The 24,127-nt window shown below is 33.3% G+C and overlaps 6 protein-coding genes and 2 pseudogenes across 8 annotated transcripts, besides 6 other annotated features; 6 read left to right on the top strand and 2 right to left on the bottom strand.

Moving 5' to 3' along the window:
• Window positions 1–12,344: part of a mobile genetic element that runs on past the window's edge.
• On the top strand, window positions 10,848–11,924 carry TVAGG3_0096360 (uncharacterized protein; the record flags this gene model as incomplete). Its single annotated transcript, XM_051222634.1, has 1 exon — window positions 10,848–11,924. A coding segment is annotated over one exon (1,077 nt), but the record flags the coding sequence as incomplete, so codon positions are not given.
• Window positions 12,345–14,744: 2,400 nt separating the features above from the next.
• Window positions 14,745–15,902: a mobile genetic element.
• Window positions 15,872–15,902: a terminal%2Cinverted (terminal inverted repeat of rnd_1_family_319/TvMULE1 transposon ID:TVAGG3_0096340).
• Window positions 15,903–16,882: 980 nt separating this feature from the next.
• Window positions 16,883–17,100: a mobile genetic element.
• Window positions 17,015–17,100: a terminal%2Cinverted (terminal inverted repeat of MuDR-N2_TV transposon ID:TVAGG3_0096330).
• Window positions 17,101–18,648: 1,548 nt separating this feature from the next.
• Window positions 18,649–19,011, top strand: TVAGG3_0096320 (uncharacterized protein; the record flags this gene model as incomplete). Its single annotated transcript, XM_051222633.1, has 1 exon — window positions 18,649–19,011. One exon carries the CDS (start codon window positions 18,649–18,651, stop codon window positions 19,009–19,011), a length of 363 nt encoding a protein of 120 aa, XP_051107619.1.
• An 18-nt stretch (window positions 19,012–19,029) lies between these two features.
• On the top strand, window positions 19,030–19,272 carry TVAGG3_0096310 (serine threonine-protein phosphatase family; the record flags this gene model as incomplete). The annotated part of the gene is made up of 1 exon (XM_051222632.1): window positions 19,030–19,272. One exon carries the CDS (start codon window positions 19,030–19,032, stop codon window positions 19,270–19,272), a length of 243 nt encoding a protein of 80 aa, XP_051107618.1.
• A 239-nt stretch (window positions 19,273–19,511) lies between these two features.
• Window positions 19,512–20,123, bottom strand: TVAGG3_0096300 (annotated as a pseudogene). The gene has a single exon. A coding segment is annotated over exon 1 (612 nt).
• Window positions 20,124–20,141: 18 nt separating this feature from the next.
• Window positions 20,142–20,609, top strand: TVAGG3_0096290 (phage tail repeat-like family; the record flags this gene model as incomplete). The annotated part of the gene is made up of 1 exon (XM_051222631.1): window positions 20,142–20,609. A coding segment is annotated over one exon (468 nt), but the record flags the coding sequence as incomplete, so codon positions are not given.
• An 890-nt stretch (window positions 20,610–21,499) lies between these two features.
• Window positions 21,500–24,127: part of a mobile genetic element that runs on past the window's edge.
• TVAGG3_0096280 (keratin-associated protein family) lies at window positions 21,503–21,943 on the top strand (the record flags this gene model as incomplete). Its single annotated transcript, XM_051222630.1, has 1 exon — window positions 21,503–21,943. The coding sequence occupies one exon, from the start codon at window positions 21,503–21,505 to the stop codon at window positions 21,941–21,943; it is 441 nt and encodes a 146-aa protein (XP_051107616.1).
• On the bottom strand, window positions 21,953–22,897 carry TVAGG3_0096270 (annotated as a pseudogene). The gene has a single exon. A coding segment is annotated over exon 1 (945 nt).
• On the top strand, window positions 23,727–24,092 carry TVAGG3_0096260 (phage tail repeat-like family; the record flags this gene model as incomplete). The annotated part of the gene is made up of 1 exon (XM_051222629.1): window positions 23,727–24,092. A coding segment is annotated over one exon (366 nt), but the record flags the coding sequence as incomplete, so codon positions are not given.

Here is a 24,127-nt window from a genome sequence, read left to right as displayed (position 1 = left end):
ATTCAAAGGTATTTGCATACATCCTGACCTCGTTCATTTTGTTGCTGAATGGTGCTCTGTAAAGTATGCATTTTATGTCAAAGATATTATGGACTCCATAGATAAGAAAGTTCATGAGAAGTTAGATGAAGAAGAACTCGAAGATACAGTAGAGAATGCAAAAACAAGCATTTTATGAGCTTACTAAGGCATTTATGAATGAATTCAAAGGTATTTGCATACATCCTGACCTCGTTCATTTTGTTGCTGAATTCAGCAAAAATAATGTTTACGTTAATGTTTTCACTGTCACTACGTCACCATGTCACCAGGTTAATTAACTTCTCTTAAAATTACTGACAACATGACATTTAGACAACAGTCCAGGAAATATATTTTATCGTATATGTTTTGTCATGATTTTATCGTTTATGTTTTGTCATGACTTCATCGTAATGAACGTAAATGTTTTGTCATGATTTAATCGTAAATGTTTTGTCATGATTTCATCGTAAATGTTTTGTCAAGACTTCTTCGTATATGTTTTGTCAAACATGAACGTAAATGTTTTGTCATGATTTAATCGTAATGAGTGTAAATGATTTCATATAATTGCTTACCTCGGAAAACCGAGAGAAGAGATTCCATATGAAAATCGCAAGAATTTGGCTCCTGGTTTGAAATATTATTATGTTCATAGACTTCATCGTATATGTTTTGTCAAACATGAGCGTATATGTTTTGTCATGATTTCATCGTATATGCTTTGTCATGATGATTTCATCGAAACTAAACGTATATGTTTTGTCATGATTTCATCGTACATGTTTTGTCATGATTTCATCGTATATGTTTTGTCAAGATTTCATCGTAATGAGTGTAAATGAACCAAAAATAATGTTTACGTTCATGTTTGACAACACAGCAGGGGAAGGCAGTTATGAATTATTTTTGAAGAACTGAAGGTGTCACTACGTCACCATGTGTCACTCGGTTAATTAACTTCTCTGAAAAAATGAGACAACATGACATTTTGACAACACAGCAGGGGAAGGCAGTTATGAATTATTTTTGAAGAACTGAAGGTGTCACTACGTCACCATGTGTCACTCGGTTAATTAACTTCTCTGAAAAAATGAGACAACATGACATTTTGACAACACAGCAGGGGAAGGCAGTTATGAATTATTTTTGAAGAACTGAAGGTGTCACTACGTCACCATGTGTCACTCGGTTAATTAACTTCTCTGAAAAAATGAGACAACATGACATTTTGGCAACAACACAGGAAATAAATGTTTACGTATATGTTTTGTCAAGACCTCATCGTATATGTTTTGTCATGATTTCTTCGTATATGTTTTGTCATGACTTCTTCATCGTAATGAGTGTAAATGATCCAAAAATAATGTTTAGGTGAAGAGGTGAGATCTCACCTGTTTTCTCACCTAATTTTTCACCCTCAGCCGCTAAGCGGCGAGACCCAAAGGGTCTTGAATTTTCATGATTTCTTCATCGTAATGAGTGTAAATGATCCAAAAATAATGTTTAGGTGAAGAGGTGAGATCTCACCTCTTTTCTCACCTCATTGAATTTTCATGATTTCTTCATCGTAATGAGCGTAAATGTTTTGTCATGATTTCATCGTACATGTTTTGTCAAAACTTCATCGTATATGTTTTGTCAAACATGAGCGTAAATGTTTTGTCATGATTTCTTCATCGTACATGTTTTGTCATGATTTCTTCGTATATGTTTTGTCATGATTTCTTCGTATATGTTTTGTCAAACATGAGCGTATATGTTTTGTCAAGACTTCTTCATCGTAATGAGCGTAAATGATTTGTCATGATTTCTTCATCGTAATGAGCGTATATGTTTTGTCAAACATGAGCGTAAATGTTTTGTCAAAACTTCTTCGTATATGTTTTGTCATGATTTCTTCATCGTAATGAGCGTATATGTTTTGTCAAACATGAGCGTATATGTTTTGTCAAGACTTCTTCATCGTAATGAGCGTAAATGATTTGTCATGATTTCTTCATCGTAATGAGCGTATATGTTTTGTCAAACATGAGCGTAAATGTTTTGTCAAAACTTCTTCGTATATGTTTTGTCATGATTTCTTCATCGTAATGAGCGTATATGTTTTGTCAAACATGAGCGTATATGTTTTGTCAAGACTTCTTCATCGTAATGAGCGTAAATGATTTGTCATGATTTCTTCATCGTAATGAGCGTATATGTTTTGTCAAACATGAGCGTAAATGTTTTGTCAAAACTTCTTCGTATATGTTTTGTCATGATTTCTTCATCGTAATGAGCGTATATGTTTTGTCAAACATGAGCGTATATGTTTTGTCAAGACTTCTTCATCGTAATGAGCGTAAATGATTTGTCATGATTTCTTCATCGTAATGAGCGTATATGTTTTGTCAAACATGAGCGTAAATGTTTTGTCAAAACTTCTTCGTATATGTTTTGTCATGATTTCTTCATCGTAATGAGCGTATATGTTTTGTCAAACATGAGCGTATATGTTTTGTCAAGACTTCTTCATCGTAATGAGCGTAAATGATTTGTCATGATTTCTTCATCGTAATGAGCGTATATGTTTTGTCAAACATGAGCGTAAATGTTTTGTCAAAACTTCTTCGTATATGTTTTGTCATGATTTCTTCATCGTAATGAGCGTATATGTTTTGTCAAACATGAGCGTATATGTTTTGTCAAGACTTCTTCATCGTAATGAGCGTAAATGATTTGTCATGATTTCTTCATCGTAATGAGCGTATATGTTTTGTCAAACATGAACGTAAATGTTTTGTCAAAACTTCTTCGTAAATGTTTTGTCATGATTTAATCGTACATGTTTTGTCGAAACTTCATCGTATATGTTTTGTCATGATTTCTTCATCGTAATGAGCGTAAATGTTTTGTCAAACATGAACGTAAATGTTTTGTCAAGACTTCTTCATCGTAATGAGCGTAAATGACCCAAAAATAATGTTTAGGGTAGATGGTTTTTAGGTTATTCAATAATGAATTATTTTTGAAGAACTGAAGGTGTCACTACGTCACCATGTGTCACTCGGTTAATTAACTTCTCTGAAAAAATGAGACAACATGACATTTTGACAACACAGCAGGGGAAGGCAGTTATGAATTATTTTTGAAGAACTGAAGGTGTCACTACGTCACCATGTGTCACCAGGTAATTTAACTTCTCTGAAAAAATGAGACAACATGACATTTAGACAACAACACAGGAGGAAGGCAGTTATGAATTATTTTTGAAGAACTGAAGGTGTCACTACGTCACCATGTGTCACTCGGTTAATTAACTTCTCTGAAAAAATGAGACAACATGACATTTAGACAACAACACAGGAGGAAGGCAGTTATGACTTCATCGTAAATGTTTTGTCATGATTTCTTCATCGTAATGAGCGTAAATGTTTTGTCAAGACTTCTTCATCGGAATGAGCGTAAATGATCCAAAAATAATGTTTATGTTAGAATGTTAGATCTAACACCTTTTCTAACATGTTTTCTAACATGGAGGATTTCATTAGATATAAATATTATTTGGTGAAAGTATCCTAAAAATATTTGATGGACTTTAACTAAAATAATGTTTAGGGAAGAATGTTTATATCAGATGAAACAGTAAAGTATTATATCTATTAAATCGTCTATGATGTAAATTGTGTATAGAATGAAATGAAGGAAGAATGTTTATATCAGATGAAACAGTAAAGTATTATATCTATTAAATCGTCTATGATGTAAATTGTGTATAGAATGAAATGGAGGAAGAATGTTTATATCAGATGAAACAGTAAAGTATTATATTCTTTAAATCGTCTATGATGTAAATTGTGTATAGAATGAAATGGAGGAAGAATATTTATATCTAATGAAATCCTCCATGTTAGAAAACATGTTAGAAAAGGTGTTAGATCTAACATTCTAACATAAACATTATTTTTGGATCATTTACGCTCATTCCGATGAAGAAGTCTTGACAAAACATTTACGCTCATTACGATGAAGAAATCATGACAAAACATTTACGATGAAGTCATAACTGCCTTCCTCCTGTGTTGTTGTCTAAATGTCATGTTGTCTCATTTTTTCAGAGAAGTTAATTAACCGAGTGACACATGGTGACGTAGTGACACCTTCAGTTCTTCAAAAATAATTCATAACTGCCTTCCTCCTGTGTTGTTGTCTAAATGTCATGTTGTCTCATTTTTTCAGAGAAGTTAAATATACCTGGTGCACATGGTGACGTAGTGACACCTTCAGTTCTTCAAAAATAATTCATAACTGCCTTCCCCTGCTGTGTTGTCAAAATGTCATGTTGTCTCATTTTTTCAGAGAAGTTAATTAACCAAGTGACACATGGTGACGTAGTGACACCTTCAGTTCTTCAAAAATAATTCATTATTGAATAACCTAAAAACCATCTACCCTAAACATTATTTTTGGGTCATTTACGCTCATTACGATGAAGAAGTCTTGACAAAACATTTACGTTCATGTTTGACAAAACATTTACGCTCATTACGATGAAGAAATCATGACAAAACATATACGATGAAGTTTCGACAAAACATGTACGATTAAATCATGACAAAACATTTACGAAGAAGTTTTGACAAAACATTTACGCTCATGTTTGACAAAACATATACGCTCATTACGATGAAGAAATCATGACAAATCATTTACGCTCATTACGATGAAGAAGTCTTGACAAAACATATACGCTCATGTTTGACAAAACATATACGCTCATTACGATGAAGAAATCATGACAAAACATATACGAAGAAGTTTTGACAAAACATTTACGCTCATGTTGTGACAAAACATATACGCTCATTACGATGAAAATGAATCATGACAAATCATTTACGCTCATTACGATGAAGAAGTCTTGACAAAACATATACGCTCATGTTTTGAAAACATATACGAAGAATCATGACAAACATATACGAAGAAATCATGACAAAACATGTACGATGAAGAAATCATGAAAAACATTTACGCTCATGTTTGACAAAACATATACGATGAAGTTTTGACAAAACATGTATGAATCATGAACAAAATTTACGCTCATTACGATGAAGAAATCATGAAAATTCAATGAGGTGAGAAAAGAGGTGAGAAAAGAGGTGAGATCTCACCTCTTCACCTAAACATTATTTTTGGATCATTTACACTCATTACGATGAAGAAATCATGAAAATTCAAGACCCTTTGGGTCTCGCCGCTTAGCGGCTGAGGGTGAAAAATTAGGTGAGAAAACAGGTGAGATCTCACCTCTTCACCTAAACATTATTTTTGGATCATTTACACTCATTACGATGAAGAAGTCATGAAAAACATATACGAAGAAATCATGACAAAACATATACGATGAGGTCTTGACAAAACATATACGTAAACATTTATTTCCTGTGTTGTTGCCAAAATGTCATGTTGTCTCATTTTTTCAGAGAAGTTAATTAACGAGTGACACATGGTGACGTAGTGACACCTTCAGTTTTCAAAAATAATTCATAACTGCCTTCCTCCTGTGTTGTTGTCTAAATGTCATGTTGTCTCATTTTTCAGAGAAGTTAAATTACCTGGTGACACATGGTGACGTAGTGACACCTTCAGTTCTTCAAAATAATTCATAACTGCCTTCCCCTGCTGTGTTGTCAAAATGTCATGTTTGTCTCATTTTTTCAGAGAAGTTAATTAACCGAGTGACACATGGTGACGTAGTGAACCTTCAGTTCTTCAAATAATTCATTATTGAATAACCTAAAAACCATCTACCTAAACATTATTTTTGGGTCATTTACGCTCATTACGATGAAGAAGTTTGACAAAACATTTACGTTCATGTTTGACAAAAACATTTACGCTCATTACGATGAAGAAATCATGACAAAACATATACGATGAAGTTTCGACAAAACATGTACGATTAAATCATGACAAAACATTTACGAAGAAGTTTTGACAAAACATTTACGTGTTTGACAAAACATATACGCTCATTACGATGAAGAAATCATGACAAATCATTTACGCTCATTACGATGAAGAAGTCTTGACAAAAAACATATACGCTCATGTTTGACAAAACATATACGCTCGATTACGATGAAGAAATCATGACAAAACATATACGAAGATTTTGACAAAACATTTTACGCTCATGTTTGACAAAACATATACGCTCATTACGATGAAGAATCATGACAAATCATTTACGCTCATTACGATGAAGAAGTCTTGACAAACATATACGCTCATGTTTGACAAAACATATACGCTCATTACGATGAAGAAATCATGACAAAACATATACGAAGAAGTTTTGACAAAACATTTACGCTCATGTTTGACAAAACATATACGCTCATTACGATGAAGAAATCATGACAAATCATTTACGCTCATTACGATGAAGAAGTCTTGACAAAACATATACGCTCATGTTTGACAAAAATATACGCTCATTACGAGATGAAGAATCATGACAAAAACATATACGAAGAAGTTTTGACAAAACATTTACGCTCATGTTTGACAAAACATATACGCTCATTACGATGAAGAAATCATGACAAATCATTTACGCTCATTACGATGAAAGAAGTCTTGACAAAACATATACGCTCATGTTTGACAAAACATATACGCTCATTACGATGAAGAAATATGACACAAAATATACGAAGAAGTTTTGACAAAACATTTACGCTCATGTTTGACAAAACATATACGCTCATTACGATGAAGAAATCATGAACAAATCATTTACGCTCATTACGATGAAGAAGTCTTGACAAAAATATCGCTCATGTTTGACAAAACATATACGCTCATTACGATGAAGAAATCATGACAAAACATATACGAAGAAAGTTTTGACAAAACATTTACGCTCATGTTTGACAAACATATACGCTCATTACGATGAAGAAATCATGACAATCATTTACGCTCATTACGATGAAGAAGTCTTGACAAAACATATACGCTCATGTTTGACAAAACATATACGAAGAAATCATGACAAAACATATACGAAGAAATCATGACAAAACTGTACGATGAAGAAATCATGACAAAAATTTACGCTCATGTTTGACAAAACATATACGATGAAGTTTTGACAAAACATGTACGATGAAATCATGACAAAACATTTTACGCTCATTACGATGAAGAAATCATGAAATTCAATGAGGTGAGAAAAGAGGTGAGAAAAGAGGTGAGATCTCACCTCTTCACCTAAACATTATTTTTGGATCATTTACACTCATTACGATGAAGAAATCATGAAAATTCAAGACCTTTGGGTCTCGCGCTTAGCGGCTGAGGTGAAAAATTAGGTGAGAAAACAGGTGAGATCTCACCTCTTCACCTAAACATTATTTTTGGATCATTTACACTCATTACGATGAAGAAGTCATGACAAAACATATACGAAGAAATCATGACAAAACATATACGATGAGGTCTTGACAAAACATATACGTAAACATTTATTTCCTGTGTTGTTGCCAAAATGTCATGTTGTCTCATTTTTTCAGAGAAGTTAATTAACCGAGTGACACATGGTGACGTAGTGACACCTTCAGTTCTCAAAAAATTCATAACTGCCTTCCCCTGCTGTGTTGTCAAAATGTCATGTTGTCTCCATTTTTTCAGAGAAGTTAATTAACCGAGTGACACATGGTGACGTAGTGACACCTTCAGTTCTTCAAAAAATAATTCATAACTGCCTTCCCCTGCTGTGTTGTCAAAATGTCATGTTGTCTCATTTTTTCAGAGAAGTTAATTAACCGAGTGACACATGGTGACGTAGTGACACCTCAGTTCTTCAAAAATAATTCATAACTGCCTTCCCCTGCTGGTTGTCAACATGAACGTAAACATTATTTTTGGTTCATTTACACTCATTACGATGAAATCTTGACAACAAATATACGATGAAATCATGACAAAACATGTACGATGAAATCATGACAAAACATATACGTTTTAGTTTCGATGAAATCATCATGACAAAGCATATACGATGAAATCATGACAAAACATATACGCTCATGTTTGACAAAACATATACGATGAAGTCTATGAACATAATAATATTTCAAACCAGGAGCCAAATTCTTGCGATTTTCATATGGAATCTCTTCTCTCGGTTTTCCGAGGTAAGCAATTATATGAAATCATTTACACTCATTCGATTAAATCATGACAAAACATTTACGTTCATGTTTGACAAAATATACGAAGAAGTCTTACAAAACATTTACGATGAAATCATGACAAAATTTACGATTAAATCATGACAAAACATTTACGTTATTACGGTAAGTCATGACAAAACATAAACGATAAAATCATGACAAACATATACGATAAAATATATTTCCTGGACTGTTGTCTAAATGTCATGTTGTCAAGTAATTTTAAGAGAAGTTAATTAACCTGGTGACATGGTGACGTAGTGACAGTGAAAACATTAACGTAAACATTATTTTTGCTGAATTCAGCAACAAAATGAACGAGGTCAGGATGTATGCAAATACCTTTGAATTCATTCATAAATGCCTTAGTAAGCTTCATAAAATGCTTGTTTTTGCATTCTCTACTGTATCTTCGAGTTCTTCTTCATCTAACTTCTCATGAACTTTCTTATCTATGGAGTCCATAATATCTTTGACATAAAATGCATACTTTACAGAGCACCATTCAGCAACAAAATGAACGAGGTCAGGATGTATGCAAATACCTTTGAATTCATTCATAAGTTCCTTAGTAAGCTCATAAAATGTTTGTTTTTGAGGTCGAGCCACTTTTGGCTTGACCGTATTCTTTCAACCAAAACTCAAGAATTTTCCTGTGTGAATTTTGTATAAAAAGCAACCGTCTGAATTCAGGCGGTTGTTATATTCTTCACAAAACATTTACGCTCATTACGATGAAGAAGTCTTGACAAAACATGTACGATTAAATCATGACAAAACATATACGAAGAAGTCTTGACAAAAATGTACGTTCATTACGAAGAAGTCATGACAAAACATATACGATTAAATCATGACAAAACATATACGATGAAATCATGACAAAACATATACGATTAAATCATGACAAAAACATATACGATGAAGAAGTCTTGACAAAAACATATACGCTCATTACGATGAAGAAGTCTTGACAAAACATTTACGATGAAGAGTCATGAAAATTCAAGACCCTTTGGGTCTCGCCGCTTAGCGGCTGAGGGTGAGAAAAGAGGTGAGAAAAGAGGTGAGTTCTCACCTCTTCACCTAAAATATATTTTTGGATCATTTACGCTCATTACGATGAAGAAGTCTTGACAAAACATTTACGATTAAATCATGACAAATTATTTATGTTATACAGTAATGTTAGTCATGAATGTTTGTCCTACGTGTTGGCGTTAGTGTTGAAAAATAATGTTTGTCCTACATGAAGCCGTACAAGCGTTTGAATTTGTTTATGAATAAAATTACACTCTTGTTTTCTGTATCTATCATACAAACATAAGCAGCACCTGTTTTTGTAAAGTTTATATGAAGTTTTCGATAGTTAAGACCTGTATAATAATAGAATGCGTCCTCATTCTCAACATAGTAGTAGAACTCAAACGAATGCTTACCATAAGCGGTTATTTCAACAGCTTCGTCAGATATTTCATCAACGAACTCATAAACTATATCGCCATACTTGCTTTTATTTCTATTGTTTTCAGATCTAGAACACCAACGAAGGTTTGAGATTCTGTTGTCCGTTCTATCATGATTTATATGGTCTATTTCTTTCAAATTGTTTGGATTTTCAATCCACTGTTCTGCAATAATTCTATGCTTTAAGTACATTTTGTTGTTTAAACTAAGCTCAATATAACCATGATTATTTAAGCATTCACTTAATATGTTTGTTTTTCTTTCGACGAATTAGTAAAAGGATATGTCGTACAAATCTCATAATCTTCATGATTCTCAATGTTTCCCATTGAGTTTGTTCCCCACTAACGTTCTCATTGACGTCCTCAATATTTTCTTCCTCCACTGAACTCGTCAATATTTTCACTAGCTCCTTCTGTAATGTTTTCATCGGCATTGTCATTGACTTCTTCTGTAATGTTAGATGTTGTTGTTTCGCTCATGTTCTTTCACTAATGTTAAAAAGTTATGTTGTACGAATTTTGAACAGAATTTAGAGCAGTTATGAAACAATGAAGTATTTTTATGCTATTGAAAGGAACTATGAGAGTGAAGTACATGACAGCAATGACAAAAGGAACTAATATCAAACCTAATGAAATCGCTCACGAGGACATAGAGCTTAACAAGTATTTTGTGGAGTATCTTATAAGTGAAGAGTATGTAAGACCTTACTTCATGTTTGACAGCATGAATGAGGATGTTATTTCATGGTTAAAGAATATAAGCAATGTTTTCGGTAAGTACGTCATAGATGACAAAGGTCTTGTTGTATTTTATGAGACAGCAATACGAACACAGGAACTAATGGATATTATGCACTCAACAGCAAAGAAAGGATTTAGTACTATTGGCATGAATGAACATTGCAGGAATGACATATACAACCTATGCTCACGAAAGCCTTACACAAAAGCAATACAAATGATAGAACATAAGTGTCTAAGGTCAGCAAATGAAATCATTACTGTCAGTGGTTATGAAAGAACTGTTAGCAAAGATGAGTGGAAACAGCTATTCATATTAAGGAAGGACGTTGCTGAACTAGTTAAACCTGTTGCACAAACATTGTTTCAGATAAGACCAGCAATGACTAAGAACCCTTTGACCTTAGTCAATGAGACCATAGAGGTTGAAGATAATGACATGAAAGAACTAGGAATGAATGAGAGAAGTTGTGAAGGATGTTTGAGTCAAAACACATGGTTCTTCAGAGCTGTTAAGAAACTTAGTAAAGAACGACAGAAATATTTTATAGAGAAGTATTGCAAAGGATGTGTAAATGAATTGCTTGAAATAGAACTTAGAGACACTTTCACACTAAAGGACTTGAGAAGAAATAAGTACATGAGTGAGGACGGTATTGACATAGCTAGTGTTATAAATGACTTAAGAAGATGTGTTGTCGTTATTGACGGAGCATGTATGACATATCTAGTGAAAGATTATGATGGAATACGAGACACAACAACACTTGTGTCAGTAGATAGCAAGGAATTCAATAAGCTCATGAGGAGTGTTTACGTAGGACGTATTGAAGAGAAGGATGTGAACGCACTGATGATTTATGAAGCGGGTCAGAACAAGAACTATCTTATGAAGTCAGGCATGAGATTCTTTGACGAAAGAGATGACATTTACAGCTATTTCAGAGGATATGAGTATGAGGTACTGAATGAAGTAGATGAAAGCATTATTGAAGGATATTTGAAACATGTTCACGATGTCATATGTAATGAGGATGAAGAGCTTTATGAGTATGTTTTGAACTGGTTCGCCTACATCGTTCAAAATCCTTGTGGAAAGACTGGAACAGTACTTTTGTTAATAGGAAAGCAAGGAACTGGTAAGAATGTACTTAGTAATGTTCTATGCGAGCTCATTAGCAAGTACGCCAACAATAATATAACGGCAATAGAGAATGTGGTTGGTAGATTCAATGCTGCTATTGAGAACATGAAGCTCATCGTATGCAATGAACTAAGCTCATGCGATACGTCTAAGGTCATGAACCACGACGCACTAAAGTCAATAGTAACAGAGACTCAGTTGGACTTAAATCAGAAGTGTCAGCCAGTAAGAAAGATAGAGAATGTTTGTAATATCATCATGATATCTAACAACTTCAACTCAGTAAAGATTGACAAAGACGACAGAAGATTTGTTGTCATTGACGTAAGCAGCAGATACAAAGGAAATTACGAATATTTCTCAAATCTCATTGAAAGCTTTAATGAAGAGTTTTATTCAAACTTACTGACGTACTTCATGAAGAAAGATTTAAGTGAATTTGATGTAAGGAAGATACCATTCACCAGGGCTAAACAAGAACTCATCGAAATGAACAAAACACCTTACCAAATGTTTTACGAGGAGTTCTATGAAAAGTTTGTATCCGGATGGAATTGTACAGAGTGCTACAGAAGATATAAAGAATTTGCGAAGGAGAATGAATTCTTTGCATGTAGTTCAAATGTATTTGGTGGCAAGATGAGAGAATTTGTGAAGAGAAGTAGAAAGCGAGACGGTTCTGCAAGAAGTTATATTTACGAAGCAAGTATGATATTAGAAGGTCATGGAAAGAAATAAACAGTGAATTATGAGGAAGTGCTTGAAAAATTCATGGAGTACATGGGAAGCAATATAACATACAACAAAGACATATACAGTGAGTTTAAGTACTACTGTGAACAGCATGAGATTGAAGTAATGAGTAAAGGAGACTTTGAAACGCTTATGAAAGACAGTGAGGAGGTCATACATGAGAACAGTGTTGAAATAGTTCATGAGAACAGTAAGGAGGTCATACATGAGAACAGTGTTGAAATAGTTCATGAGAACAGTAAGGAGGTCGTTCATGAGAACAGTGAGGAGGTCATACATGAGAACAGTGATGAAATAGTTCATGAGAACAGTGAGGAGGTCGTTCATGAGAACAGTGATGAAATAGTTCATGAGAACAGTAAGGAGGTCATACATGAATGCAATGAGGAGGTCATACATGAGAACAGTGTTGAAATAGTTCATGAGAACAGTGAGGAGGTCGTTCATGAATGCAATGATGAAATAGTTCACGATGTCGTTCGTGAAGAAGCCATTGCAACAAAGAATGAGATAAAGGATTTCATAGAACTTAACAAGGAGGAGTTTAAAGAAGGCTATGAAGTGAAAAGATGTGAAGAAGATTTCTTGGCGTATTTGAAGAAAAAGAGACTAAAGCCAATGGCTCAAAATAAGTTTCAATCGATGTTTGAAAAGAAACGTTTGAGCTATGGTGGTGTAAGAAGCACATATTACTTTGTTAAGAAGTGAGGACATTTATTTTTGTCGTTAGTGTTGGAGTTTGTGTTTGTTGTTAGTGTTTGTCATTTGTGCTGAGGTTAGTACTTGATGTTAGTGTTGGAGTTTGTGTTTGTTGTTAGCGTTTGTCATTTGTGCTGAGGTTAGTACTTGTCGTTAGTGTTGGAGTTTGTGTTTGTTGTTAGTGTTTGTCATTTGTGCTGAGGTTAGTACTTGATGTTAGTGTTGGAGTTTGTGTTTGTTGTTAGTGAGAGAATAAATTAAATCATGAACTTTGCCATGGTCTCTGTCCCTAGTAGTTTTCATTAAGTTCCGGAAATAATGAAAATCATAAACTTTGCCATGGTCTCTGTCCCTAGTAGTTTTCATTATCTCACAGAGTTAATGAAAGTCATACTTTCTATCAGATGAAGCATGCAGATGAACATAATGAAAGTTAGTGAGTTTGCCACGAGTTATGAATAAAATATTGGCATATTAGATGAGATAGCTGATGAAACAGATGAAGATAAATTAAATCTTGGACTTTGCCACACTCTGTCCCTAGTTCCTCAAAATCCTTGACAACGTTGCTTAGAAATTTTGGTTCAAAACCTCATCTGATTTTAATCTGTTATGCTACCTGTTAAGTTTCGCGAGATTATAAATGTCATGGAGTTATATAAAAAGGAGGGACAGCTAGGACACTGGAAGTACTTATAAGGCTATCTGTTAAGATTGCATGAAATACTAAAAAGTCATGAAATCCATTATCGCTGTGCTAGCTTCACCTTAGAGTAAAATGACGACTAAAGTCACTGAAGCAATGAAACAAAAGTTTTTGGTAGAATACATTAAATCAGGAACTATTCCAGAAGGTTTTTACATTCATACTATGAAGGATGGTAGAGTTCAGTTTAGAAAGATAAAGCAACCATTAGATAGAGAAGGTATATTAAGGAAGATTAAACTTCATGAGGACAACATTGCTGAACTTAAGAAGAAGTTAGAAGAGTTGGAGAAAGGAAGAGAGTTTATAAAGCAATGAATTCAAGTGGGTGAAAAAAGAGGTGAAAAAAGAGGTGAGATCTCACCACTTCACCTAAATTTATTTTTGTGCTATGTTTTCAACGTGTGAGGGTGGTGATATCATTAATTTTTAAGTTTATTTTTTATTTATTTTTATTTATTTTTATGTAAATGACGAAAACTATTGAGATAACAAACTACAACGGTCATGAGTTCAAGAATTTGTTCTTCGTTCCTCGTGAAAATACATTCTATCAGATACGAGGGAGAAAGGGTAAAGTTAGTTTGAGCGTTTATGAAGGAATGAAGAATGGAAGTTTATACAAGCATACGATACAAACGGTAAACGTGTTTCATTAGCTTTGTCAAAACTTACTAACATTTATTTTGACAGTGACTTTGACTCTGACGATTGGAGCGACAGCAGCGATACTGAAGAATATGAACTATTGTGTGAAGCACAGCAATGGGAAGAGTTGCAATACTTTTGTAAGTGAGAACGTTTATTTTTACAGTAGTAAGGTGAAGTGGTTGGCGGCTTTATAAATATTTAAGGTTAAGTTGGTGTTGTCGTTTGTGTTGTAAAATATACGTTAACGGTTTTGTAAAGTGTCAAATTCACAAGTATTGCATACGGAGGAACGCAGTGCCTCCGTACACGACTTAGGGATACTAACTAATAACTCATTTTTACATGCAAACACAAGCTTTTTGCGGAATAATTCAAATTGATGGAACGTTTTTATTTTGTATTAAAAAAGGAAACTTACTCATTATTGGTACACCTGCACCAAATAATAGACTTATCCCTATTGCATTTGCATGGTCTGTTAGTGAAAATACGATAACAATTAAGGATATGCTCACTAAATTGAAATCTTTTATTCCACCAAGCAGATTCAAGAATATTTATTCCGATCAAGGTCCGGCAATTATAGCTGCTGTTAGAGAATCAGGCTTTTCTTGCGATCATAAATTTTGCTTACGTCATTTTGCAACAAAAAGGGAATACATCAATGTCTATTCCGAAATTGTTGAAGTCGCTTACGCAGACCATCCTCAAAAACGAATTGACTTGATTAAAAAGTTAGAAACTCGTTTACAAGAGGAATATCCAAACCGCGAAAATAATCAGAGATCTCTTTAAGTACTTAGATAGTATTAACCCATTTGAAGGATTCGATGACTACACCGCTGGCATACTCACAACATCTCTTATTGAATCCCTTAATGCCGAAATAAAGATAAATGGGATACATATGAACCCGCCGAACTAATTATCCGTCTCATTGAACATGAATTCAATCTTGTTAAAAATGTTTTAACAGGTGATTTTAAATCAGATAATATTATCAAAAATCTAAATGAAACTTTGAAACATTCAGATATGTTTAGCTCGGTATTATATGATCCAATTCAAGAATTATATTATGCAACTTTTGGTCGCTATACATATTGCGTAAAAATTATGTCAGATTCACAATATTCATGCACATGTAAGCACATCGAATTATACGGATTACCTTGTATTCATGTAATCGCCGTATTGAATCACTTTTCGAACAAAAATCTTCTTAAAAATTTGAATGATGCAGTTCATGCTCGCTTCAAATGTTCAGAGTTTATGACTCCTGTGGAAGATTTAATGAAATTTTATGTTGACCAAGCATCTTTAAAAATTCCCGGAATAAATTTCAACCTGGGAGAGATTGAAAAATTAAGGGGAAAAAGGACTAGGATTAAAGCATTTTACGAAAAGTGATGCTGTGTTGTTAGTTATTTATTTACTTTTTTTAATATTTTTTAAAAAAATAAAAGAAAATTCAAATAATTTTGTATCTCCCATGATATATCGACCCACGAGTACTAATGTGGCTATAATTAGAGATTGCAACTCTATTATGATCATAGTCCGGTGATATACAATAAGATTCAAATTTTGAAAGAATTAAATTAATAAAATCCCGGTGAAAAAAATAAAAACAGCTTCTAAAAGTATAGTTATCTTAAAATACGAACTTTAACACAAGTTTTTTGATCCAATAGAAAATTGAATTCTTTGAATAAATAAAATATTTTATGTATTAACATATTAAATTTCCTAATTATTTTTTCTTCTTGGGAAAATTTTTGAATTCGAATAGAAAATTCAATAAATTGAAATTGGGTTGAAAGAATTCTCCATATTAACTTGTCATATATTTCAGATCATATAAATTAAGTTAATTAAATTTTTTAAAAACCTTAATAGGATAAAAAAAAGAATTTACACTCTCTCACTTTGAAAACGTAGAAAATGCCAATCTATTGGTATACATTTTAGTTTTGTTAAGTTTACAAAACGATTACTCTAGATTTTAAAGATTTATCAAGAATTTAGAGAATATCCTTCTCAAAACAACTTTAATAGCGAAGGATTAGTATTCAATCGGATTTGTAACATAATTATAGTACATTACAATACAATTTCTCCGACTTTTAAATATTTTTGAAATATTTACAAAATATGCTCTTTCTATCATCGATACTTTAATACAGAGCAAATTTAGTAAATGTCATCACGTTATTTTTTCATAAATCGTTTTCGAACTTTTGAAATATTTATTTTAAACCAGTTTTCTACATTTAATATGTGAATTATATCAAAAGTAGATGGGCGATACTTGTAAATCTATTTAAACTATTAGTTTGCTATTATTGAAGAACTTTATAATTTTTTTTTCTTATGTATGGAATTAAAGATAATTTTGCCGATTCCAACTGGTTTTTCTATATGAGTTAAATATGCCAAGTGAAATTGGACTTGCCAATATTGTAAATTGAAGTATGGACTATATATCGATTTTCATTGATTGATGAATAACTCGGAGTAATGTAATTGTTGATAATGAAAAATAGTTTTCAATTGCTGGTAAGGGCCAATGTATGTTCAATAGCTCCGAAAGCAAAAAATGCACGTTTAAAAAAAGACGATAATGATGAAATTACAAAATCGATAACGACGACGATTAAATTACAAAATCAATAATGACCCTATAATCATTAATTATTTCATATGTGTCAACAAAGATCTTTTTAAATCGTATTCGAATCAATTATTATATTCGATATTAATGTGTATCTTTATCTAATTTCATCCTAAAAATTTCAATATTTTGCAAATATGTAATTATTGCAGTAATTTAATTATAATAAGGGTTTCGTTTTGCGAAAAAAACGTACAATACGCAATTTCGCTAAAAAAAACATTTAGCTAGCAATTTCGACCTTTGACTCCACTCAAGACGTCACTTTTTTAATTTTGCGGTATCATATTTTTGGAAAATCTTTATGAATATATAAAAAAAAAAAAAAAAAAAAAAAAGGTAGTGGGGCTTCCAGGCACTTCGTGCCCTCTAGCCCCGAAGATGTTTAGTATAAATGAAGTTTTTATTCGGAAAATTGTTAGTCTTCTGGTGTGAATTCGGAGGACTCTTCTTCTTCCTCCATTGCTTCTGGGAAGAAGCCTTCTTCTGGGTCGAAAACATTATATAATGTGTCGCTTTTCACAAATTATATATGTTTTCATGTTTTGTCACTTTTCTGTCACTTTTCGGGTAAAAACATTTTTATTATTATATATAAATGAATTTTACAAAACCTCCGTTACCGTTCTTTGGAAATAAGAGTAAATGTAAAGATATTATATTGAGAGAACTTAAGAAACTACCGAATGGTCTAACATTTGTAGATTTGTTCGGTGGAAGTTTCTATATATCCCATTTGTGCCATACAATATTCCCAGACTCAAAGATTATATGCAATGACTTCGACAACTATATGGACCGTCTCAAACATATTCCAGACACAAACAACATATTGAAAGAGTTAAAAGAAAAGATACCTATAGGTAAGATGGAACGTATACCATTAGATAACAAAAATATTGTGAGAGAGGTTTTGAAAAAAGCAGAATATATAGACTGGGATAGTATATCTGCTAGACTATTATATAGTGGTTCTATAAGAGTTCATGACATTGAAACACTTATGTCAAAAGTTTTATATCTTAACTATACAAATGTTTTCAAAGAGGACATAGAAAAATATATTGAGGGTATAGAGTTTGTGAGATGTCATTGGACAGAGTTGTATGAAAAATATAAAGACAAGGAAAATGTTTTCTTTATAGTGGACCCACCGTTCTATAACACATGGGATTTTCAATACCAAGTAGACTGGACTTTGAGAGACTCTTTAGAAACTTTAGACGTTTTACATAACCATCCATGCTTTTACTTTACATCCGATAAAAGTGGTTTGGAAACCGTTATGAGATGGTTAGAGGACATACATGACTATGAGTTTAGATATGACAAGATAGAATATGAGAGAGGTCCTATAAACTGGAGAAAGTGTCATAACAAAGAAATTTTATTAGTAAGTAAATGTGGTTTGAAATAGGACTACTTGTTTTAGGTTTTTTCCATTGTGTCATTTATTTCTTTGACGTGGCAGAAAGATATAGAGAATATGAAGATGAACCAATGCCTGCAAATGTTCAGTATATGTACTCGTAAGAGATATTTTTATCTAATATTAAATGGACGCACAGAACTTAGCGAATGCACAGCAACCTGGACAACCAAACCCAGAGAATATTCCAAATGAAGTTAGAATACAAACTGCAATGGCAAACTATGGTCAAGTGCCAACAGATGTACAAATGCAAACTGCCATGTCAAATGACGCTGCGTTAGGTTTGCCACCATGGTATGCAAATATGAGATGGAAAGAGTTTTATACAAACCCTGAAGTGGGATATAAACAACTTTATGCAGATGACGCGAACACAGGAGTTGACCCAGAATATGTTTTCTACCAGAGGAGAAACAGAATGTATGAGCTCCAGTTAAAGAATGCTATGGAACTCAACAGGAAACGTAAGAGACTAGGCGGACATTAGATTTTTACATATAGTAAAATGGGTTTCTTCAGTAAGATAGGAAACTTCTTTCGAAATGTTGGAAGAGGTATATGGAATGGAATAAAAACCGTAGGAAGAGGAATTTGGAACGGAGTCAAAAATATTGGTAAAAGAGTAGGTCAGTTCGTTGGTATTATACCTAAAGACCCTGAACCAGAAGAACAAGCTCCTGTTATACAACAGCCTGAACCTGCACCACAGTCTAGTTGGCAACCAAATCCAACACCTCAACCATATTAAAATTATATTTTTACCGTTCGATAGTAGTTGTATATGAAACTAAGTTCTAAGTAAAACGCATGGTATAATGGAACTATTCTCTTTCTTCCATCTGTAGTAAACCATACTTGAAAGTCTGAAATACTTCCACTTGGTGGTTCGTATAACTTTGTAGGTTTTTCGTAAAAATCATTCATCAGACATAAGAAAGAGTTTTGCGCACCAGAAAATGAAGCATGAACAATAATAGCATCTGGGTCGAAAATATTTTCATATGTTCCATTAGGGTTTTCGACTTCATAAAAGTCTGGGTGTACTGGATATGCTGCAGGCTGATTTAACATCCTCATAAATCTATACCATGCCAAGTTGTTATATTTTGTAGAAATATAAACGTTTTCTCCAAGGTCTTCTATTCTATTGATTTTAACAGTTGCATTTTTCCTGTCATAAATAATATCGAGATGGTATTCTCCCTCGTCAATGTTATACTGTTTTGCATATTCGATATAGATATCGTTTATTTTTTCTTGAAAAGCTTGAAGAGTTGTTTCTAAGTTTACAAGCAAACTAACTTGTAAAAGTTTTCCCTGTTCAAATTTCTCATACATACGTTTTTCTTTGTTATAGTATCGAACTTCAAAAACCGACCGTAAATGGGAAACCATGTATGGCTTCTGAAATGAACTTCATTCTACGAAAGCAATAGCTTTTGTGACAGATGGGTCTCTTAGCCATCTTAATGGGTAGTCAAAACGATAGCCTTCATGCTTTACGGTCTCTGTCTCAAACTTTTGACCGACATTAGTAAAAAGTTCATCTAATGGTTTAGTTGTAGCAACTCTTGAATTTTCTTTTTCTATTGGAAGCATATTTTATCTAGAATAAAAATGTCGAAAGATATTGCTTCCATGAGAGAAATACAACACAACCGACAACTCATTATGCAAGCTCTAAATAAGAACACAACAAACTTTTCAAACTATTCTAAGATATCTGAGTCATTGAAAGAAGGAAACTTAAAACTGACATTAAACCCAATGACAGATGAGTTTCTGTTTCAAGACAATAAGAACCATACTGTCTGTATAAATCCAACAAAAGGAACTTTAAACGAGAAACCTATAAATGAACTTCTTTTGAAAGCAGATGTTGACAACAAAGCTGACAAAGAATATGTAGACGATGCAATAGCAAAAGAAGAAGAAAGAGCTAACAATGCTTATGCAACAAAAGAACATACTCATCCTGAACTAGCAGACAAAACATATGTTGACAATAAAATGTCAAGTGAAGTGACAAGAGCTGAAAACGAATATTCTAAAAAGACTCATACACATTCTATATCTGAAATAACAGACTTACAAGAAACCTTAAACAGGAAAAGTGCCGTTGGACATACACATACCATTGCAAATATTACAAACTTACAAGAAACCTTAAACAGGAAAAGTGCCGTTGGACATACACATACCATTGCAAATATTACAAACTTACAAGAAACCTTAAACAGGAAAAGTGCCGTTGGACATACACATACCATTGCAAATATTACAAACTTACAAGAAACCTTAAACAGAAAAAGTGCCGTTGGACATACACATTCTATATCTGAAATAACAGACTTAAACGTTAGCCTTGAAAATAAAGCAGATAAAACATATGTCAATGAAATATACCAAAGTTTGATAGGAACAACAAAAAATATTGAAACTATTGTTGGTGACTTTTCTTTCAATGAAGAAAATAAATATTTTAGATGGCAGTTTGTACAGTCCTTAAGAAATGGTATACGGTATAAACTCATTCCGAAAAATAACAATGAAATGTATGTAAGCTATATAAAGAATGATGGTACACAAGTTAAAGTTCCATTAGACAACAACTGCTACTTAAACTTATATGGAGACGAACAAAAGAAATATTTCCGAATTTATGAAATGGCAGATATGACATTGCCTGACCCAGCTCCAGCACCATATTATTATGACTATGTAGATGACGAAGGAACACTACATGCAGATGAACAAAGCAAACATTATATTTAGATTATTATAGATATAAAAGATATAATGCAATAGAAAAAACGAGAATAGTATATTATTATATAGATGACAGAAATAAATATTATAGTCAAGATTTTACCTACCCTGAAAACATAAGATTATATTATAAAAAATATTCTTACACAAACCAGAAGAAACCTGAAATAGTTGCACTATATTTTAAGTTCAAAAGAGACAATCCTATAATGTCTCATATGTTTGATTTAATGAACCCAGTAGGTTCTATTTATACATCTATGGAAGCAAGAGGTCCTCAAGTAATGTTTGGTGTTGGTGCATGGGAACAAATAGTCGACAGGTTTTTGTATTGTGCAAACTCTTCAAAGGAAACAGGTGGTTCGAAGAAAATTAAAGAAGCAAACCTTCCACCGCACACTCATACAGGAACTACAAACTTTTCTGGCGACCATAGCCACTCATTAAGAGACCACCCATTATACAACTCAGAATATTATGCTGGCAATGACGTTTTATCTCCAGATTATAACCATTCAGCAAAAAAGACTTTTCGACCAACTGAACCAGGAGGAAATCATGTCCATACTTTCACAACAAATCCAACAGGCTTGGGTAAAGAATACATGCCACCTTACATGACAGTTTACGCATGGTATAGAATTGCTTAGTCGTCATTTTCAACTTCTTTAGCATATTCGTCAGGAGTTGTCTTATATTTGTTAGGAACTGTCTTTGAAAGTATACCACCTTGAACTTTGACAAGTTTGAAACGAGGTCTGACAATAGTAGTTTTATCTTCTGCTTGCAGTGTGTACATTTTGCCATGTTTGCCTAAAACTTCATAATATTCTCTTGTATACTTTCTTCTATTTTTACGAACACGAATGTGAGTACCTGTCGGGTTCCCATTGTTGTCATAGTCAATAGTATTTTCATATGGGTCGCGTTTAGGTATTTCTATTTTTACTTTGTCACCTTTCTGAAGTTTGAAGCCCGGCATTCTTTCTTGTTTGTCTCTTTTGACTAAATTATTAAATATATAGTCTTTCTCTAAGTCAGGGTTGTTTTTCATTTCTTCGGGGGATGGTTTCCCAAACCTTTTTGTTTACGGCTATTGTAAATATTTAAAACTTGTCTCATCTTTGCCATGGAGAAGTGTCTATATTTGTCGTCATATGACATTTCATTTGCTTCACCACCTTGTGGTTGGTTTAAGTCTCTTAACATTTTTATACAACCGTCAATGACACCAAGAGCAGAATGGTTTTGGTCGACAATGAAATATTGGTTTACATTTTTTGAACGCAGATAGTTTTTTACATCATCTGATTTGAAAGAACTTTCACAGTCAGATGTCAGTTTTGTTGGATGGTATTTGTCAACGAATATTGTCAAAGCAGTTTTCACATCTAAAATATTTTTGGACCATAATGGTATGGCTCACAGTATCTTGTGTTTTGACCGACAAATATTAGCCAGTATGGTGGTCCATCTGTTCTAACTCTCGGAATGTTTTCCAAGATATCCATAAACCAAGCATTTGGTGTTGAACTAAAGATTTTTATCATGAGTGCTTTCTTTGTCGCTTTAGAAACATAGGGGTCCTTGTTTGGATTCGTCATTTTTTATCCTATAAGAAATGGGTTTATTTGGCGCATTAGCAGGAGTTGCATCCAGATTTTTGCCCGCAGTGGGAACAATAGCCAGAGGTGTATTTGGAGTTGGAAGGAAGATTTTGAGTACATTAGGTATACTTAAAGAGAAAAGCACAACCTATTATACAAACTGTACAGAAAGGTTGGGATGTAGCACGAGATGCAACAAATCTTATTCCAAATCCTGAAACAAGAGGAAAAGTTCAAGGATGGATGGACAATGTAGGAAGACAAGCAGGAAACTATTATAACAAAGCAAATGACTACTATAACCAAGCAGGACACTATATGGACCAAGGTGAAAGATTCTTTAACAGAGGATATAACCATGCACAACAGTGGGTAAACAATAACCAACCTCAACTGCCTCAAACGTGGGGAATGTAAAGTTTTTTACTGAGATGAAATGAACAATACAGCATTGAGACAAATGGGTTCAAGATGGATTTGTCGGCTTCCAGCAGTTACACAACGTGTTTGTCAAGTTCTTCCTATACCTCAGGAAGTTTTAGACCGACTTAAAAAACAACAACAACCAGTTGAAAACAACCAAACTAAAATTTTTTACTGAGATGAAATGACCGAAGAAGTTGAAACGGTAGATTTGACACCACAAACAAAAAGTTCAGAACCATTGTCAAAACCTGTCAAAGAACTTACAGATGAAGAGAAAAATTCAATAATAGAAAGTGCCAGGTCTGGAAATACAAACCCTAACTACAAAGTCACTTTTCATAAAAATGGAACGGCAAGTATCTCAAAAAAGAAACAGACTCTCACAAATAAAAATTTGAAGTCTGAAGGAGCTTTCGAGACAACAGATGGAAAAGTTTACTTCACTGACCAACAGTTCATTATAGAACATCTCATTGACTTAGAGTCGAAATATTCTAAACTTTACAACAAACACAAAAAGTTGAAAGGAAAACAAAAACAAATGGCATATGATATTTATGAAGATGTTGACGACACAACTGTTCCTGCAAGTGAAGTAAAGTCAGAGAAACCGAAAAGTGACGAAAAACCGATAGAAGAAGAAAAACCAAAAACTGAAGATAAACCAAAACCAAAGTTTAGTTTGGAAACTAAACCAAGTCAACCTTCATTAGCTGGTATGGGTTGGCGTCAAAGACTTATGGCAGCAGGCGGTTATGTTAAGTAAAGAAAAAAATATTTTTTTATTTTTATAAAAATGCC

The sequence above is a fragment of the Trichomonas vaginalis genome, chromosome IV (assembly GCF_026262505.1).
Source record: "Trichomonas vaginalis G3 chromosome IV, whole genome shotgun sequence".
Lineage (NCBI taxonomy): Eukaryota > Parabasalia > Trichomonadida > Trichomonadidae > Trichomonas > Trichomonas vaginalis.
This window is presented reverse-complemented; position numbering and strand designations above follow the sequence as displayed.